The sequence below is a fragment of the Daucus carota genome, chromosome 4 (assembly GCF_001625215.2).
Source record: "Daucus carota subsp. sativus chromosome 4, DH1 v3.0, whole genome shotgun sequence".
In the NCBI taxonomy this organism is placed as follows: Eukaryota; Viridiplantae; Streptophyta; class Magnoliopsida; order Apiales; family Apiaceae; genus Daucus; species Daucus carota.
Window position 1 is genome coordinate 20,164,441 of NC_030384.2, and position 19,110 is coordinate 20,183,550.

General features: G+C 33.5%; 1 protein-coding gene across 1 annotated transcript; it reads right to left on the bottom strand.

Annotated features, from left to right (window-relative positions):
* Positions 1-923: 923 nt before the first annotated feature.
* Positions 924-14,700, bottom strand: LOC108218830 (K(+) efflux antiporter 2, chloroplastic). The gene is made up of 21 exons (XM_017391951.2): positions 14,520-14,700; positions 11,821-13,499; positions 11,440-11,611; positions 11,232-11,322; positions 10,738-10,874; positions 10,563-10,622; positions 10,361-10,480; positions 8,732-8,800; positions 8,316-8,381; positions 7,928-8,017; positions 7,706-7,810; positions 7,492-7,620; positions 6,475-6,684; positions 4,785-4,934; positions 3,931-3,984; positions 3,761-3,819; positions 2,670-2,736; positions 2,409-2,585; positions 2,190-2,246; positions 1,502-1,576; positions 924-1,387 (listed from the first exon to the last, which is right to left on the bottom strand). Exons 2-21 carry the CDS (start codon positions 13,428-13,430, stop codon positions 1,265-1,267), a joined length of 3,621 nt encoding a protein of 1,206 aa, XP_017247440.1. The 5' UTR covers positions 13,431-13,499; positions 14,520-14,700; the 3' UTR covers positions 924-1,264.
* Between the last annotated feature and the right edge of the window lie 4,410 nt (positions 14,701-19,110).

Sequence of the window (19,110 nt, forward strand, 5' to 3'; positions counted from 1 at the left end):
CCCAATTCACATTCTCAACCTCAATCCAAACGCCCCCTAAGAGTATCTCCAATGACGTTGGCTATAATCATTGGCTAAATTGCCAACAATCGTAAAAAAATTAGACCTGTAAGATATTATGTAAAATTGTAAGATATTGTGCTTCAATGATATTGGCTATATTGGTTGGTTATAATTTAAAAATAGTATGTTAATAATATTTAGATTGTTATAAATAGAATATATCAGTTTAATATGGTAATAAATAATACTCCCTCCGTTTCAATTTACATGTCCACTTTCAAAAAAGTTTTTTGTTTCAAATTACTTGTCCACTTCAACTTTCGATGCAAAATCATATTTCCAAAGTCAATTCTACTCCACATGTCTCTTATTTATATTTCCTAGATCAATCTCATTCCACATATTTTGATCATTTAATGCAATTAATTTGTGAACAACCACTTTTCTTAAACTATGTGATTTTTTTAAAGTGGACATCTAATTTGAAACGGAGGGAGTATATCAGTTTCTTGCCCTACGTTTCTGAACGCAAACAAACTTGGCATCTGCAGGAAACTGTTAGAGCATCTCCAAGGTCTCAAGAGTTGAGACCTAGTAAAATATCTATATGTTATCCCATGTGTCATATAAGTGGCACTTTTAGATGATATGTAAAAAAAAAAATACTTTCCAATCATCACCCTTTAGCAAAAACAATATAGATAATCATGTTTGATTCAACAGATTTGTTGAACTAGGAAAGCTGTTATGTATAATTTTAAGTTGACAAAATTATACATAACCTCATTGGAGTGTTTTTCTCAACTGTTAGCAAAAAACTTGTATAAACAATTTACATAATCATTATAACTAACAAATTTAGAAATCACCCTTGGAGATGCTCTTATGCTCTTAGCTACTGATATATATATGGTACAAAATGACCGAAAGGCATCAGTTAACAGTAACGCCTGCTCAAATAATTTCATTTAAGCAAGACACCTCACAAAGTCACAATAGAAAGAAGGTTCCATTCTTCACCGATAAACAAGAAGATTCTGCCTGGACAAAAGTTGTGAGAAACACTTATTAGCACTTACTAATTGAAAGAATGAGCCCTAAGAGGATTGATGGAAAATTTAGTCTTGCTTCCGGGTATTATGCTGGTATATTAGATATTTCTGTACAATTTACAGTTTCTGTTATATAGCCTTTGAGGTTTTTTTTTAATTTGTCTTTATCTACGGTTCTTGGTTTTCATAATCTGCGTTCTTATTCACTGTTACAGTGCCACGGTTCCTTCAGGTACTTGGTTAATATCTGAAGGATCTGTAGTCTGAGACTTGGCTTTAGTCATAATCCGCGAGTATCCATAACCAAGAGAACTTCCACTAGTTTCACATAGCTGCACATATCATGCAAGAAAAAGTTGTTAACTTCAGGAATGTTGAATTCACCAAAACGAAAATAAATATATATTAGGTACGAAAACAACCTATAAATCACAAGGATTAAATACCTCGGTAAGCTCAGAGAGGTGGCGGGACCTAAATTCATTGATTGTTGCTGCTATCTCCGACATTGGCAGTTTGGCCTATCATTAAAACAAGAGATGAGGATTTATCAAAGATTGTTCAAAATATACATGAATCTGTGTTATTAATTAGGGCAAGTCTACGATATCAGCAATTCCATAAACAGGCTCAAACACTGATAACCAGTATCATTACAGCTATTAGATTCAGTGCAGATCAATAGCCTTTCAGCTTTCACTTCCATATCCCATATGCTCAGCCTCACTAAAGTAATATTCTATATCATATCTTCATGACATTCACATACTACAGCTTTTGTACATGGAGTTGCATGGCAACAAATTTGCAGTTCATATTAAACAAAGAGCATTTTGCAAATGCATACTGATCCATACAGATGATCTGTGAACACAGTCAACCACCAACCACATAATTAACAAATAAGTTCCCGATCATGTGCCAAATATAATCCATGATAGAGAAGACTCATTTTATAATGGAGGTCTCACAGAGACTTGCCATTTACTTTTGTATTTTCATCTACTAATTGAGACTTGCCATTTGTTGCTAAATTACATATATCATATGCCATCAATAACTCCAACCGGAAGATAGGGCTGGTAAAAACTCATTAGTCATAATAGAGTTCAGCAACATATCCATACTACTTACTTGTGCAAGAACTGCAGCTGCTAGCTGGAGACTTGGTTCTAAGGTCTCTGGGACAACCTATAAAACATTCAACTCAAAATTTAAGATTATAAATACACGAGTAACGGCAGTCAGAAATAAAAATCAGTTCAGATATCCAATTTTTTCATTAATAACTTGAGAAAAGTTTGATACGGGAATGAGAAAAAAGGTAAATAGACGCAGTTCATAAATAAATACCGCTGTTGCACCAGCCTTTTCCAAATTAAGTCCATGATCCACATCATGGGCTCGTACGAAAGTCTTGACGTTAGGAAAATACTTGTTCAAAGCCCACACAGTTCTATAATTTGCCCCAGGAGTGTCTAAAGTTATTGCTGCAGCACAAGCTCTTTCAGCACCAACTTTATGGAGGATCTGACAAACAATATGCAGAGAAATGCCGAAAGGGGTGATAAGGTGAACTCATTAAATAACTTATCATTTCTCAGATATACTTACCTCTCTACTACCAGCATCTCCAAAGTATACAGGAAGATCAAGTGCACGCCCAACAGCTACTCTATCGCTGCAAGTGAGTTTTTTTTTTTTGTATAATGCTATTGCTGAGACTACAAGTAACTTATATATCCAGATGACAAAGTATCTAAGCGCATGGACATATTACAAATGATTTTGAATTGGACACGTATAGCATTCAGTCTAAAACTTTTGGGTTTTACAGCATTTTTTTGGTAGGATCCTCGGCAACTGCTAGGTTTTGACAAGGGTGGTTTGCAAAATCTAAAGATTCTGTGCAACATATATGGTAATATAGTGTAAACTAAAAAAGATCACAGAATTAAACAAAAAAGATCACAAAACACCATACATTTATAGTTGATTGGACACTACTTTAGCAAATTTCCACAAGCACATAATGATACATTCGTTCTAAATCGAAAATCTGATGCTTTGTGATTTCAAGTTGCCAAGATAACAGACTACATATGTAGATATTTATCAGGCACCAGTAAATGAAAAGTTTAAATATTACCACAAAGCAAGAATCTTGTGCAAAAGAATTATCTTGAGGATTAGAAATTCAGCACATGATTTAATGAACGCTTCTGCAAGCTAATCTCTCGTCCCTGGTTTACATTTGTGATGTGTCAGATCCTTCTTACAAGTTTTAGCCAGAGCAGTACAGCATCTCAGATTGCCATATTAACAAGGTTCTCCCCATATGCTTACACAACTACCACTGTCATATAAATTTTGGTTTTGGCCACCATGCGGAACAGGTAAATTTATTTGACATTAGTTAGGTGGTACTTCGATATATCTGTTTGAAACTTGTAGGATCTACAGCAGTCAGCAGACCATATACAATCCATTTCACCAGCAAATATTCATTTCAGAATTAACAAAGACAAAATCAAGAAATAGTAACCATTTTTGTTACGGAAAGTAGAGTATGTATACAACTTGATATGGAAAGAATAACTATTGTGAATCACCGAAGACCATTAGTGGCAGTTAATATTATATTTATGTATCTAATATCAATGGATCAGTTTACTTTGATTTAAAGACAGAGACATGATACATACCTCCTAACATCAAGAGCGACAAATGGAATTAGTCTCTCAGAAAGAAGCTGTGCAATGATCTGACCAGATACAGATCTAAAGTTAGCAAAATTCACAAAAGATATGTCTTCTCTATCAATACAGAGCAGCATAGAGATAAAAACTTTATCGATCAGGAGAACTGACGATACCTGGCCAACACGTCCGAATCCACATATGATAATATGATCTTGCAAATCATCAGTCTGAAATCAAATCATCATATTATAGTCCGAGGCAACGTTAAGACAAAGAAAATAAAGTCAAAAAGAGAAGGGAGGAGAGGAGAGAAGGTAGGCGTATAAAAAAATATGATCTCGACAAAATTCAGCAACATCTGAGCTGTAAGTGCAACTTTGAACACTTAAATATTTCTACAACCTAAAGTGCGAGAAATAAAATCAATCTACCTCATTATTACTATTGTGGATGAAACCAATCACTACATAAGGAGTATAAAGTATGGTCCCTGCAGCATGATCTATTATAATATAATTTTGCAGGAAATAGAAAGGGAGAAAAAGGTGTTACACCCTCAGATACCTTTAACACATTAAAGATATATACAAAAATTCCACCAAATGCTTCCATAGAATACCATCAGATATTTCACCAATTGTACTTATCAATGCCAACTCAGAAACTAAATATGCCTGCCTTTAATCGCCTTTGTTACAATGGTTCATGTATTATAAAAGCTCACTGCTTTTTTATCCTAAAAACATTAGACTTTTCTACCATTTCTCTGTGGAAATAAAAAAGACTTACAATGAACTATTGCTCAAGTGAACGGGCACTGACTAAATACTAGGACCCACACGTTTAGAAAATGAAATTTTATAAAGCCGGGACTAAAGCATATTAATCTATGTGGCTTCATAAAACAAATATAAGTTTACAGTGGATTTAGGAAGACATTTATATAAAAAGAATTAATATGAGATAAAATATTATCAGATGCATCTCACTACAAATTTATTGCAGAAACATAATTTAAAAGTCATACCTCACTCTCAACAGGTAATAAACTTCTCACATCTTGCTGCTCAAAACGAGAAGCAATAAGCTGGCCGCCAGCAGCTAACCATGGCGTGAGTGCCATTGAGATTCCCACGACAAGAAACAAAAGAGAGGACAACTGAGATGACATGATACCCTGAAGCAGTAACTGGAATTTAGGTTCAAAGACACCAATAGCTCACTTACGAAATCTAACTAATTAAGTGACACGTGAAGTGTACATTTTCATATTAACCCAAGTTACATAATCAGGACACATATACAAGAATTTCGCTGTTAATTGACTGTCATAATAGAAGTCTAGATACATAGTTTTTAATTCCTTGAACATTGTGCAACTTAATATCTAAAGAGAGTGAGTTGTTCTATAGTTTCCCTGACAGGTTTTACTTTTTTTTAATAATCAAACCCAGTTCTCTATTGGGAAAAATTACTATTAGTACATTGGAGAAAGTTACTATTAGTACATCTGATCTTTCTGCACAGTATCACTTATGGTTTGAGATCCTCCTGGATCCTAAACATGATAAAGCTCAACTATAAAGAAGAAATTAAATTACAACAAGAACTTTATTATTATAAAATCTAGTATCTACTACTTGTTAAATAATAAGATACTGTGAAAACAAGCACTATCTGGTCCCTATATCACGAATTCCATAAATCCGAATTTCATACTTAGTACTAATCTACATCCACTTTAAGAAATGTTTCATGAAGTAGACTTATTTAGTCTACGAAAAGGATAGCAACATAATTTCTGAACTCATTCTCCTATACAATGGATCGATTAGGGCAAGGTTTGTGGGAATGTTTTTATTTTTACAGAGTTTGTGCATAGGTTACTACACTTTTGGTCCTGGAAAAGAGCTTCTACAGCTTCATTACTGAACTAGTGACTGCTCCGTAATTATGTTGAACCCTAAATTTCAAAATCAGAACACTTAGCTGTATTTAAAATTTATGAACATCAGATCATATGGATTTTCATTCAGAATGTGTCCAAGTGCCTGTATCTGTACTGATATATAAAACTTTATAATATTTTAAAATTATTGATAAGTAGCACATGGCTGAAGTAGCCATATACTACTAAAAACCTAATCTTAGAAGTACATCTTTTTTTACCCTTGACAAGTAACCAACTATCCCAAAAATTTAAGGTAACCATGTTAAGTTCCCAGCTCTCCCAAAAACTCCATGTACAAGGAAGGCTTAACAGGATCACATATTCTATAAAACAAATCTAACTATATATTTTACCAAATTATTTCCATATCATAGTATTTAGGCTCCTTATTTAGAAGCTTGTATTTGTTTTAACAAAACTAAAAAATTTCGAAACAATAATTTTAACAGAATCAGAGTCATACCTAAGATCTCCGGTTCAGCTTCAATACTATAGTATAGATAAGCCATACCAGTAATTTTTGGTTCACTTGAGGATGCTAAGTTAGTTGCCTAACCTTATATGGCACACTACATCTACCATAGGTTATTAATACTGAAACACATACGACCCAGGATATCTATGCCGATAACTTGATAAAATTAAGTAAAAGATAAAAATTACAGGAAATTACAATACAAAAGCTTTATTGAACGTCTATATGTGAAACAACACAAGAGTTTGTCAATTGAGAGAATTTAACAGCAAGAGAATTCAGTAGTGAAACCTGATTAACAGCTTCACCAAAAGCAACAAATGCAAATTCCCCTCCTGGAGCAAGCAGAAGGCCAACTCTTATTGCAGATATAGTTGAAACACCAAATATTCTTCCAATCAGTACTACCAATATGGTTTTTCCGCCAATAAGCAGTCCCAGTGTCCCCATAATAACTGGAAAGTTTGAAAAAAGAAGTTTTGGATCTATGGACATTCCAACCTAAAAGTTAAAGGCTATATCATGTTAGTTGCAAGAATAAGAGTAATTATTATTACTGATCGATATAATGCATGAACAACAAACTACACTCACAAATGCTTCCATTTGTAGTAATAGTAAAAGGTTATGTAATATGTATAGCAAATAAGTAATTGACTACAGGAGCGCAATAAATTCACTTCAAGATCTGGATTGCAGCGACCTAAGAGACACTTAAAGCTGAAAATATAATCAAGTCATAAAACCCTCGTCCTTTTTTTATGATATCCTTTGCAGTTGAATTTAAAAAAAATAATCAAATTCCCTAAAGTTGCTACCTAAAACCAAACATACCCAGTGCATCCGGTTATGATGGGTTATGTGCACAGACCTTTCTTCTACTTGGTTGAAGAATGGACGCTGTTACCTCAACAACCCGCAAAGTGAACACCACAAAACAGAAATGATAGACATGTACAAAAGGGTCTAAGGATGGTAAGACGTGTGTTGACCTTAGCTTAAACAGCACAAAACAGTAATGATGAAACACATATACAACAGTATTATGCATATGATTATGATTATCTATAATAAATATCACATTAATGAAGAGACTACTTGCAGTAACATAGCTGACATAATAGCATGCAAAATCCAGGAAAAAAGTATGTATATACAAACAAAAACAAAACAATCAAATAAACAGTTGGGTCTAACAAAGAAACCAAAAGTTACAACCTACTATAACATAAATCGTACAAGTGATTTCCTATAATCTACAAGGACATTCATAGTTGGGTGTTGTCGATATGCAAATAAAGAGCCTACCGTCATGAAGAAAAGACCTAATAAAAGGCCACGATATGGAGCAATATCTGATTCCACCTGCAGGGAAAATTCAGTTTCGGCAAGGAGCAAACCAGCCAAAAATGCACCTAGAGCCATGGAAAGTCCAGCCTGTTTTTACAAAACATAGTACTTGAGGGGTATTCTTTTGGGTGAATACATGCAAAATGGTATCTACTTATATAAGTCAACATACCCTTGCAGTAAGGAGGCTTGTACCAAGAATTACCAGCAGCGTGTTCGCAGAGAATATTTCTGCATTTTGATTCTCTGCAATTTGCCTATATATCGGGCGAAGAAGCTGCAGGTAAGCATTATAAATATTGTAATGTTGGTCATTAATTACCATAAAATTTGTGACAGATATCATCTAAATCACATAAAACTGTAAAAAGTGTTACACGAAAAGAAATTGTACCAAGCGTCCTCCAGCAATAATGGCACTAATAGCAACAATAGCCTTAAGACCTGCTAATCCAAGAGCTTCAGCAATTGCTTGGAAACCAACCTACAGGCACCGGAGAAAATTATGCATTATCTAGAATACCTGCTGCAGAAAAAGGCATTCATGGCAGTGGTTGAAATAAGCATTTCAATTCTCCATTCAACAAAGTAACAGGAGTATAATATTCAGTTTCTTTTATATTAGCATTTTAAAAGAGAAATGATACTAATTAGCCTGACATGGTCCGATATATTCAAGTAGATGGAAAGATAAGAAATCAAGGATGCTACTGGAAACAGCCAGAAACATTCCACTTAATAAGAAGATAGACTAAGTAGCATATGTCTATATGATATTTTACCCCTCCTTTGGAAGAGTTTGGTGAAATGAGAGGTATGAGTATCAGCAGAACCACAACCGCCAAATCCTGAGAAGTAAAATAGTGAACAACAAAAAAACGGTGAAATTATAAACCAGTAGCCAAAAAGCTAAAACTTATAACCACAACATAATATATATTATTCAATATAAAGAAAAAGAAGCTGAGGAAATTCATTGAAGATGGAGGTGCAATAGTATGATAGTTGCAGAATGCCAATGGCTCACCTTACCATGGATCCCCGTGCAGGTTTCTAGAATATACTACAAGTACATGAGGTACAGTGCAGCAAAGCCGAGATAGGTTCAAGAGGACGTACTAAGAGCCAGAAACTAAATCAACGGCTCCATAACTATACTAATGCAAAGACCACATTACTTTGAAGAGCATATAATTACCTGGAAAAGTAACACAGAGAATGTAGCTCGTCCATGACGTGATGTGCTCTCTCCTCTTTCCTGCAATACCTGTAACAGGTAGTTTAACTTATTAACATAGTATCACGTAGCATGTATTTATTTTGATTAGTTGAACAGGTAATATAACATACTTATTACATATCTATAGCAAACTATCAATCCCACAATAATAACTTTTATGATAGCTACAAAGTACTTGTTTGAGTGTCATCAGCTAATCGCTGACCAACAGCAAACACCATAACACCCATCATAAAGGGACAAATCTTCTACACGATAATCATAGTAATAGAAGAGAGAGCTTATATATGTAATATACAGTAGAATACAAGCATCTTCAATAATCCCAACTCTGGGTCTCATTTAACATATAAACCTGAACTCAAGGCTAGGACCATTGAATTTTTTTTTATAGGCAATTTTAAATGAAATATAATTTTATATAAATTATTCTACTACCAAAATCCAATAAAGACGAATCATAATTTTTTTTTGAACCAAATAGAGTCTGATGCTGGATCTTGTCATAGCTGAGCATAAGCGTGCTCTACTGAAGAAGCATTAACTTTCTCCGCATATATACACACATACATACATATATATATACATATATATATATGTAAGATGGAATCTTTTATTTTGCTAAAGAAGACAATGAAGGACTACTAGTAACACGGCAAAACATATAAAAATTTGAGCACACGTATACTCCCAGAAAGAAAGCAACTGGCACATAACTTTGCAGAGGCATTTGTCTTTTATAGAAGGGTAGAAGAGTAGTTTCGTCACGGAAGAAATAGATAAGAGCTCAGGAATTATGGTTTATTATTATGAAAATTGTGAGAAGAGTCTAGAACACAGGAGAGACCTTGGCCTCCCGGATGCTAAGGGTTGTACTGAGAAAGTAGATCTTATCAGTATAACTATTTATCTTAATTTCTATTATTCAGTGTTAGTTTCTCGATAATATATCGAACCTCTTGTCAGTTTATTGTTTTTGTGGTAGTAAATTCAAGAAATTAATGACCAAGAGATAAAACAGAAGACTAAATAGTACTACGGAAATTAAAAAATAAATAAGCAACGGATGCAAAATGTAAATTTATGACTCCATATAATCATTATTTTGGCTTTTTTAATTAAATATATTACTTGGTAGGGCAAAAGAGTTTACTGTTACCCCGACTATTGATATCTTCTCAAGTACCCATAGCACACTTAACACTAGGACATGGATGTGGAGACTCGGACACTTGCTTTATTAAATTAATACAGTTTCATAAATTTGGTTAAAAATCGAAACTTGGGCACATATCCATGTTGGACACTTCCATACAGTCCAGGTAACAAAGGCAAAGAATAGTATCCCATCAAGCATCTAGGCACCTGAAAGTCGAGCCTACAAGGAGACCCTTACATATTTTAATATTAATCAATTGTTAATAACTGATGTCTAGATTCTAGAACCATTTTTCATTACAGCATCAGAAACCAGACCATTTAAAGTCTGGTACTCCTTTTAAGTCAAAAGCTAAATAGAGTGATGAATAACATTCATATATAATTCATCCTTTTATATAGTTAGACATAGCTGATCAGGATAGTAACCTGAAGGACAACAGCAGTGGAGGATAGGGCCAAACCGTTGCCTATGACAAGGGCAGCAGGACCCGCTTGTCCCGAAACAAAATGAGCTACTAAACCAACCACCATAGCAGTTGCAAGGACCTGTTTCATGTATTATAAGATAAGGAAACTGTGAACATTTAAAATTTAATGCCCTAGCCTGAAAGTGATTGATCTCATTTACCTGAGTAGAACCCAACCCAAAAACATACTTCTTCATGGAACTTAGTCTTTCCACAGAAAGCTGCAAATGATAACCAAATTTTGACTTCGATTCTCAATTTCGAAATAGGAAAAACTAGTAGTGACTTCTTAAAGGTCATGCAACAAGTTAAATTCTGAGATTTCACAAATCACACCTCAAGACCAATATTAAACATCAAGAAGACAACACCGAATTCAGCTATTGCCTTTGTTCCATGAACATGACGAATAATAGACAGCCCATAAGGTCCGATCAAAATACCGGCAGTCAGATAACCAAGAACAGGGCTGCCTAAACATTGAAGCAAACAGAAAAATACTCTCAGTGAAATGAACTGAATTAAGTGAAGATGGCTGCAACTTAAGTGGGGTTGCAATATTAGCATGTCATTCAGATAGATCATACACATAAAATCATTGTACTATAAAGTTAAGCCCAATAAATAAATTTATAAAACTAAAACATAAGAAAACTGATTGTAAATATATCAAAGGAGCTAGAAAAACAATATAAACTCATCACAAAATATAAGCAAGTACTGTATCAGAAAGAAGTCTACAACTACAAGAAACATATCACATAATGATAAGGCTAAAGATAAGATGGCTTTAATTTCACATCTAGCCAATCAAAAAGGAAACTTTATACCTCCTGGTATTTTCTGGAATAAAGGAACAAATATAACACTTGCAAGCAGTAGCCACAACATGTCAAAGAGGGAAGCTTCTTCCTCATTTATCTGGGTAAGCATGAAACACTCTATCAGATAGGAACAGTAATAACTTTAAAAAAATCAAACAAGCATGCTTGATTACATCCAGTGGTTACTAAGATAAACAGGCATTATAGTATAAACCTCTTGATGAGGAAGCTTATCCAGTAACTTCTTCATTTTCTTGGGTAATTTCCTGATTTGGCGGACTACAGGCTCTGCCTTCAATGTAATTTCATCAATACTAGTACTGATGATGTATGGCTGTTGAAATAATTTATTTAACCTCTCAGAGCGATTAGCATAATATGCAACCCTGTGAAAAGTGCCAACACCATGTGATCAAAAGGTAGCTCACACTAGTACCCTTCATGGAAAAGGAACAACCAGAATACTACACATTCAAGCATAAGGAACAAAAATAATATAGAAAGCAATATTACAGGAATAAAAGCACGGCATACAAGTTGTCGAAAAAGAACTAACAAAAATGAAAAGGTTTATTCTGATGTTAACGCATCATACCCTGCTCCAGCAAGAAGCAAACCGAGTACCAGCTTAGGCAATTGCATTTTTCCTGATTTAACAAGTCCATGCAAAAGTGAAGCTGGTGTAAACTCTGTCCCATCTACATCGAAAGAAAAGAAAGATGCAGAAAAGAAGCGAGACGATTTCTTTAGTAATGCCTTGGGAGCACTAAGTGGTGAGCTATCTTTTGCAAAATCCTTCTGTGTCTCCACTTTTTTTGTTTGGACCGTGTTCTTAGACTTCTCTGCTTCTATTTCAGCCTCTTTTGGTAACATTGTAGTACTTAATTTCCCATTTTCTTGGTCACTGGATTCTTTTAAATTTTGGCTGCCAATGTTAAACTGGTTATCTGATAACACATCGCTAATCGAAGAAGTGGTCTCATGCTTTACATCTTTGCTTTTAACAACGATATTATCAACCAAATGTTCATAATTTTCCTTCTCCTCAGAGAATACCTCTTCACTCGGATCCTGTTCGTGCAACAATAATCCATTTTGAGGTATACTTTCTGAGTCATCTAAAAGTAATGCAGGAGAACTTTTCTCAGCCCTCTGTAGAGCAATCTCAGCATCATTGACACGTTGTGTAGCCTCGACTTCTAAAGCTACAGCTTGTTCAGCCAGAAGCATTATATTAGCAACATCTTCCTCGGCTTTCAGAGCATCACTATCCGCTTTTTCTGCAACCCACTTTAGTCTGTCCAATTCCTTTTGCAATATATCTTTTCTGATCTGAACTTGCTTCAGCTCTGTCTCGCAGTCTAACAATGTAGCTTCACAAGCTCTAATATCGTTTAGAGCAGCCGAGATGGCCTCTTCCTCTTTTCTCAAAGAATTTGATTCTAATTCCACAAAATCACTCCTTTGTTTTGCGACCTCGAGCAAATCGCTTGCAACCTGAAGCCTCGCATCAGCTAAAGAAAGGGCTGTCATCGCTTCGTGAACAGCTTGTTTTGCATTACTCTCTTCATTTTCAATCTCTTCAAGAGAACTCACTCTAGAATTAACATCACTCCAAGCATTCTCGGCCTCATCTTTTAATGCTATCGCCGCTTCTGATATTCTATGTGCTTTCTCCTCAAACATAGTACTATTAACCCGTGCAACCTCCAGCTCCTTACAAGCCTTTTGTAACACTGCCTGTAATTCCTCTAAACTAGGAATGTCAGATGCCTCTTCTGCATGGACTGCACGATTTTCCTCTAAACATCCATCTGATTCCAATACTGTACTCTCCTGGTCACCACTATCAGCGGATTCAATCTGACCATTGTCATCAATAAAAGCAACCGAATCATTTCCTTGACACCTCCACAATTGAGCCCCTCCTCTCGATATCTCAAGGCAATATCTAAAACCTAATTTCGAACATTTTAGTGAGCTGTGATAACTTGAACGACTATAATATTTGCCCTTACTACAGTAACCAAAATTCTTCAACTTCTTTCTCGGCCTATCTTCCAAAAACAACCTGGCATGGCCAAGAACTTTGCAACTAAGTTGAGAACGCTTGTTGAACCTTTCCAATATTCTATAGCTAGTACCTTCAGCAGTAGCGCCAATTAAATTCACATTTGGCTGCCGCAAACAACACGCAATGTCCATACTCTAAATTTCTACTCACTTACTATGACAACAAAAAAATCACACTTACAATGTAGCAAATTCAAACACCTGTTAGAAAATAACAATTTATTAAAACTCAAAACAAAAATTAAGTGCACCAAGAAAAGAGAGTGAAACTAAAACATAGAACAAATCAATCAAAACATATTCAACGTATTCCGTTCATAGAGCAGTATCTTCGGAGGGTAAGTAATTATACTTACCCTCCTAGAATCTTGATGTCGTTTCCACAAAGAACCAGGAAATAACAGTAATCATACTGTAAAAAAATATAAAAAAATCCAAACGTTGCCTCAGTAAATATTTTTCTAACAAAATATCAACAATATCACATTCAAACTCCAGCTAAATGATAACAAGAGACAAATAATTTTAACTGAAATCATCACTTGCGTATACACATTACACGTTTACAAAAAAAAAAATTGACACTCCAAAATATCTACTCACTAATAACAAAATCCAATTTAAAATATCACATTCAAACGCCTGATAAACAATTACTTCCTCCGTCCCATTCATTTCTTACATGTTTTTTTCACTGCTCGACACGTATTTTAAGGCTCCAATTAAGTACAGTTCTATAACTTATTTTTGAAATATTCTTCTTATTCAGAAGAAGAAAAGTTTTAATTTAATTTATAGAACTATACTTAATCAGAGTCTTAAAATGTGTGCTGATTCCCCGTCAACCTCGTGAGAACGGAGGGAGTACAATTTACATCACCAAAACATCAACTCAAGTCGAAATTTAAGTAAATGAGAATGTAAACCGCTTACACAAACTACCGCATTCAAACGCAAGCTAAACAATAATAACGACTCCAAAAACTTCGAGTTGCAGTAATCGAAATTCAAAATATCAACTGAGTAACAACAATTCTTGCCATTATCACATTCGACAACAACAATTCACCGAACATTTCGCCCTAAAATTAACAAATGAACTACACTACAATTATAATCAGCCTACAAAACAATCAGAATCACAGGAAAACAGTAAGAAATAATAAGAGTTGTTAGTGAGATATAACAAAAGTTGTGTGCATAGGTGAAGAAGTAACTAACCGATTATGATGATGGAGAGAAAGAGAGAGGGAGAGAGAGAGGGAGAGAGAGAGAGTGAGAGAGAGAGATGGAGTGGCGGAGGTCCCGAGAGAAACAAATTGGGGGAAATATATACAAACTACTACTTGTTGTTGGTTGCTTTGCTCTGCTCGGTTTGTCTGAAATTATTTTCTGGAAAATCAAATGGTGATGCCTTTGGCCGTTTCTCGTTTTTATTTTTATTTTTTTAATTTATACATATTTTTTGTTTTTATATATAAAATGAGGGAGATAGTATAATGGAATATACTACTTGTACGGAATAACTTTCTGCATTTTAAAAATTGACCTATTGGATGGCAATGGCAGGTAAGAGCATCCGCAGCGGAAGCCCAAGTCATGCATCGATCCACGTAAAGAGGACATGGCCAGAGAAAATAGCATTGGAGTTAGGGGTGGCAATCGTTTCGTTTCGTATACTTTCGTTTCGTGTATTTTCGTGTTTCGTGTACTCGAAGGTGAAACCCGTATCCGCCCGTTATTAATTTCGTGTACCTAATTTGAAACCCGTATCCGATCCGAATCGTTTCGTGTATATTTCGTGTACTTTTCGTGTATATTATATATAAAAATATTAATATATTTTTTAATCAAAAAATGGATTTAATATATATTTTCCTTTATAAATTTATTAAATGTGAATGATATATTTATACTTGTATACAATTCTCTATAAATTTGTTAATGTATCTACAATATATATCCACACATACATATAAATATATACTTTTTACTCAATTATATATTTAATATATCATAACATATATATAATAAATATCATCTACAAATATTTCGTGTACTTTCGTGTATTTCGTGTACCCCAAATGAAAACCCATATCCGACACGAAATCTATCGTGTAATTTCGTGTTCGTGTACTTTCGTGTTTCGTGTATCGAATATCAAAACCCATGTCCATTTTTTTCGTGTCGTTTCGTTTCGTGTTAGCGTGTCACGTGTCAAATTGCCAGGTCTAATTGGAGTAATATGAAAAAAGTGTCCAGGCCCTCTACGGTGTCCCCGGCCACTTCGATCATTACTGCAGTTTTTATATTATTTTATTAACATTTCAACTGAAACAAGCTGTGGTATATATGGAGCGGGTCCCACTCAAATGAAAGAAGTGTCCTCACCGCTGGAGTAAAGAAACCACTCACCATCTTCTGCTTACGTGGCATGATATTGGGTCCCAAGAAAATGAGGTAAACGGGCTCCCGCTGTGGATGCTCTAAGCATCTCCAAGGCTAATATCTAAACTCATTAGCTATAATGCTTATCTAAATGGATTATACGATTTTTTGAAGGTTTTCACTCCAATGGTGTTATGTATAATTATTATAAGCTAAAATTATACCTAATAGTCTTTTTGGTTCAACAAATCTATTGAATGGTACTTTGTTATCTATAATTTTTTTGCTAAAGGGTGATGGTTGGAATGCAACTTCTTTTCCATATTATCTAAAAGGGTCACCTAAGTGACACATAGATATTTAGTTAACAGTTTTGAACCCTCGGAGATGCTCAGAGTCCAAAAATGAGACAAAAGATTGTTTCATCCATCAATTCGTATTTTGTTAACATCATTCTTAGGATTTAGTCGGTCATTATATTTTACTTTGACATAACAAGCTAAATTCAGAAAATTAAATGTTATTACAATAATTTAATAAATAAAATCTGTTTTAAAAAATTATCTAAAGTTAATAGATATTTTAATATAAGTTTTGAAATTCTTTTTAAATATGTAAGATCGAAGTGAGTTCTATTATTATAAAATTATAATCCATCTTTCATACATAAATATTTTATGATTTTAGGTAACTTTCTAGAGATGACTTTAAAAGCTTTTTTCTATAAATTTGGTTATTTTATTTATAACTATATTTTTCAAATACCGAAAAGTCTATCCATCATGGTGGAAAATGTCCACTTAGGAGATCCATAATACCTGTTTAAGTTAGCATAAAAACACATTCTCACGCTTAATGGTAAGAGAATCGATTTAGTAATTAACAGCATTATGTATTAAGAGCATCCCACGGTGTTATGTGTATTTGTTAGTAGACCGGCAATTTCGTACACGACACGATTGAATTACACGAAAACAACACTAAAAATTCGTGTTTGTAAATACACGAACACGAAAGTACACGACTTAATTTCATGTCGGTTACAAGACACGACGCGAAGTACACAATATAATTAATTAATTATGATAATAGATAATTAATAATAAATAGTAATAACATGATTAATCATATATAATTTAATTGTAATAGTAGTTTCTATAAATAACATAGATATAATATCAAATAATATATAAAACTTAATTAAATATCAATTTTAAATTAATTAAAATTTAATTTAATATTCTATTTTTTCATTTTGTGTACATTTAGTGTCGTGTATTTTTCGTGTATTTTATTTCGTGTACTTTTCGTGTTCAATTCGTGTCGTGCATTTTTAAACACACAAAAATTCTTGTACTTTGTGTCGTGTCGTGTTATTTCATTTTTTTTCGTGTCGTGTTCGTGTTTGGATTTCAAGTACACGAATTCATTTTGTGTCGTGTTCGCGTACGTGTACCAGGTACACAACACGAAAGTACACGACAAGACACGAATTGCTTGGTCTATTTGTCAGTTATAATATAATATAGTGATAATTATCTAAAATTGTAACTAAGAGGTTTTAGGTTCACTCCAATGATATTATGTATAATTATATTATTTAAAATTATACATAGAATTAAAGGTTTTAAAATTGTAGCTCACCTAATTTTAATTATCTATATATTTTTTTTGCTAAAAGGTAATTGTTGGAGTATTGAATTTTTACCATGTAGGTGACATGCAGATCAATTTAACTAACAAAATTTATCATTGGAGATGCTCTATGATAAGAGCTAAAATCTTAATATATGTTTCAGAGTTCTTGTCATCGTAGACTTTCTTTCTCAAATTGAACTAGATTAATATTTTTTTAAGCGATTCTAGGATTATAACAATCTAATACCCACTTCGTCGTTATCAAAATGATATTAAGATCAAATTAATATTGACATTCATAATACCACCACCTATACTCATATACGTTATTTAAGATTTTTTTTCACAACATAATCCAAATTCAATTGTTGGATACATATAATTTTCTTTAAAAATTGATAAAATTCTTAAATTGCTCACATGTGATTAATGTGATTATCTAGATTCATAAATTTTAATATTATTTGAATCACAAAATATAAAATGTATAATGATTATTTAATTTAGTATTATTTTAAAGTGTAATGGCGCAGATGAAGGCATGACTAGTTTGCAAAGGAAAGTTAAATACTCAATATCAATTATTAAAAAAAGTCTTCTGTTATCAGTTTAATTATCATTTATAAAAAAACATATGTACAGTGATTTTTCCTCCTTTTTTTTTCGTTTAATTCATATCCAAAATTGGCCCTTCAAAGTTCAAAGGTGAAAGGAATCTGAGGAATGAATAATGATAAATTCAGACTCCTTGATCAGCTACACTAAATTTCATTATCTATATCTATATTATTCCTAAAACATGAACTATCCAGGCTCTCTTCCGGGACAACTCATATCCACATTTTATTACTAAAAAAGATCATCGAGTCAACCAATAATACATGCCCGAACTATCCAGCTTTAAATCCGGGTCGACCCATATCCACGTTTAATTTGAAATCAATCAATTATCAATTCAAATCAATAAATTTGAAATTCAAATCTATACCTTATTCTAATACAGTTCCATCAATCACACACCTTTATTTACTCATCACATCTTTTTTAAAATCTTCATCTTCAAGGTTTTGTAATCTATTTAAGCGTGTGAATGTCGGGCTAATGGATTATACAGGTTTGTGAGTTGTCTCCTTTGTTGTTATTGATCTCTTCTTTTCTTTTGAATTAATCTATTCATGTCATTCTACTATAGGTCGAAAATGTTTTCCTCTGCCAACACTATCTCCTTCTCTTTCTCAGAATAGTGATTAACAACAGCATCTTATGTTGTGTTTCAATCGTTGGGTATAGTTATAATAATCTTTGTTATAAAATACATAACTGATTTGTGTAGGTCAAAAGTGTTGTCCAGAGATCTTGAAACTTTGCAGTTTATACAAGGGATCCATCAGGTTCGTCTTGATTACACCTATTTTGTTTCCTCCGTGTTTACAAAAATTATAGTCTACATGTTCGAAGAAATGCTTCAACGAATATATATATATAGATATATACATATAGATATATATAGATATATATATACATACATATATATATACATATATATATATATATATATATATATATATATAGAGAGAGAGAGAGAGAGAGAGAGTGTGAGGTTCCAAGAAGGTGACGAGAACACTAAATTTTTTCATTCCTCAGCTTCTGCAATAAAGAAGGCTAATAAGATCAATTTTCTTTTTGACAATGAGGGCAATAAAGTAGAGGATCAAGAGGGTATGTGTGGAGTAGTCAAGGATTATTTTATTACATTGTTTACAGTGGCTGACAATGTTGGTGAACC

Excerpts from the sequence above, each read along its gene's own strand:
- LOC108218830 (XM_017391951.2), bottom strand. The coding sequence starts at position 13,430 with ATGGACATTGCGTGTTGTTTGCGGCAGCCAAATGTGAATTTAATTGGC. Across the intron at positions 8,018-8,315 it reads CAAACTCTTCCAAAGGAGGG|GTTGGTTTCCAAGCAATTGC; the intron begins GTAAAATATCAT and ends CGGTGCCTGTAG. Across the intron at positions 3,820-3,930 it reads GATTCGGACGTGTTGGCCAG|ATCATTGCACAGCTTCTTTC; the intron begins GTATCGTCAGTT and ends GTATCTGGTCAG.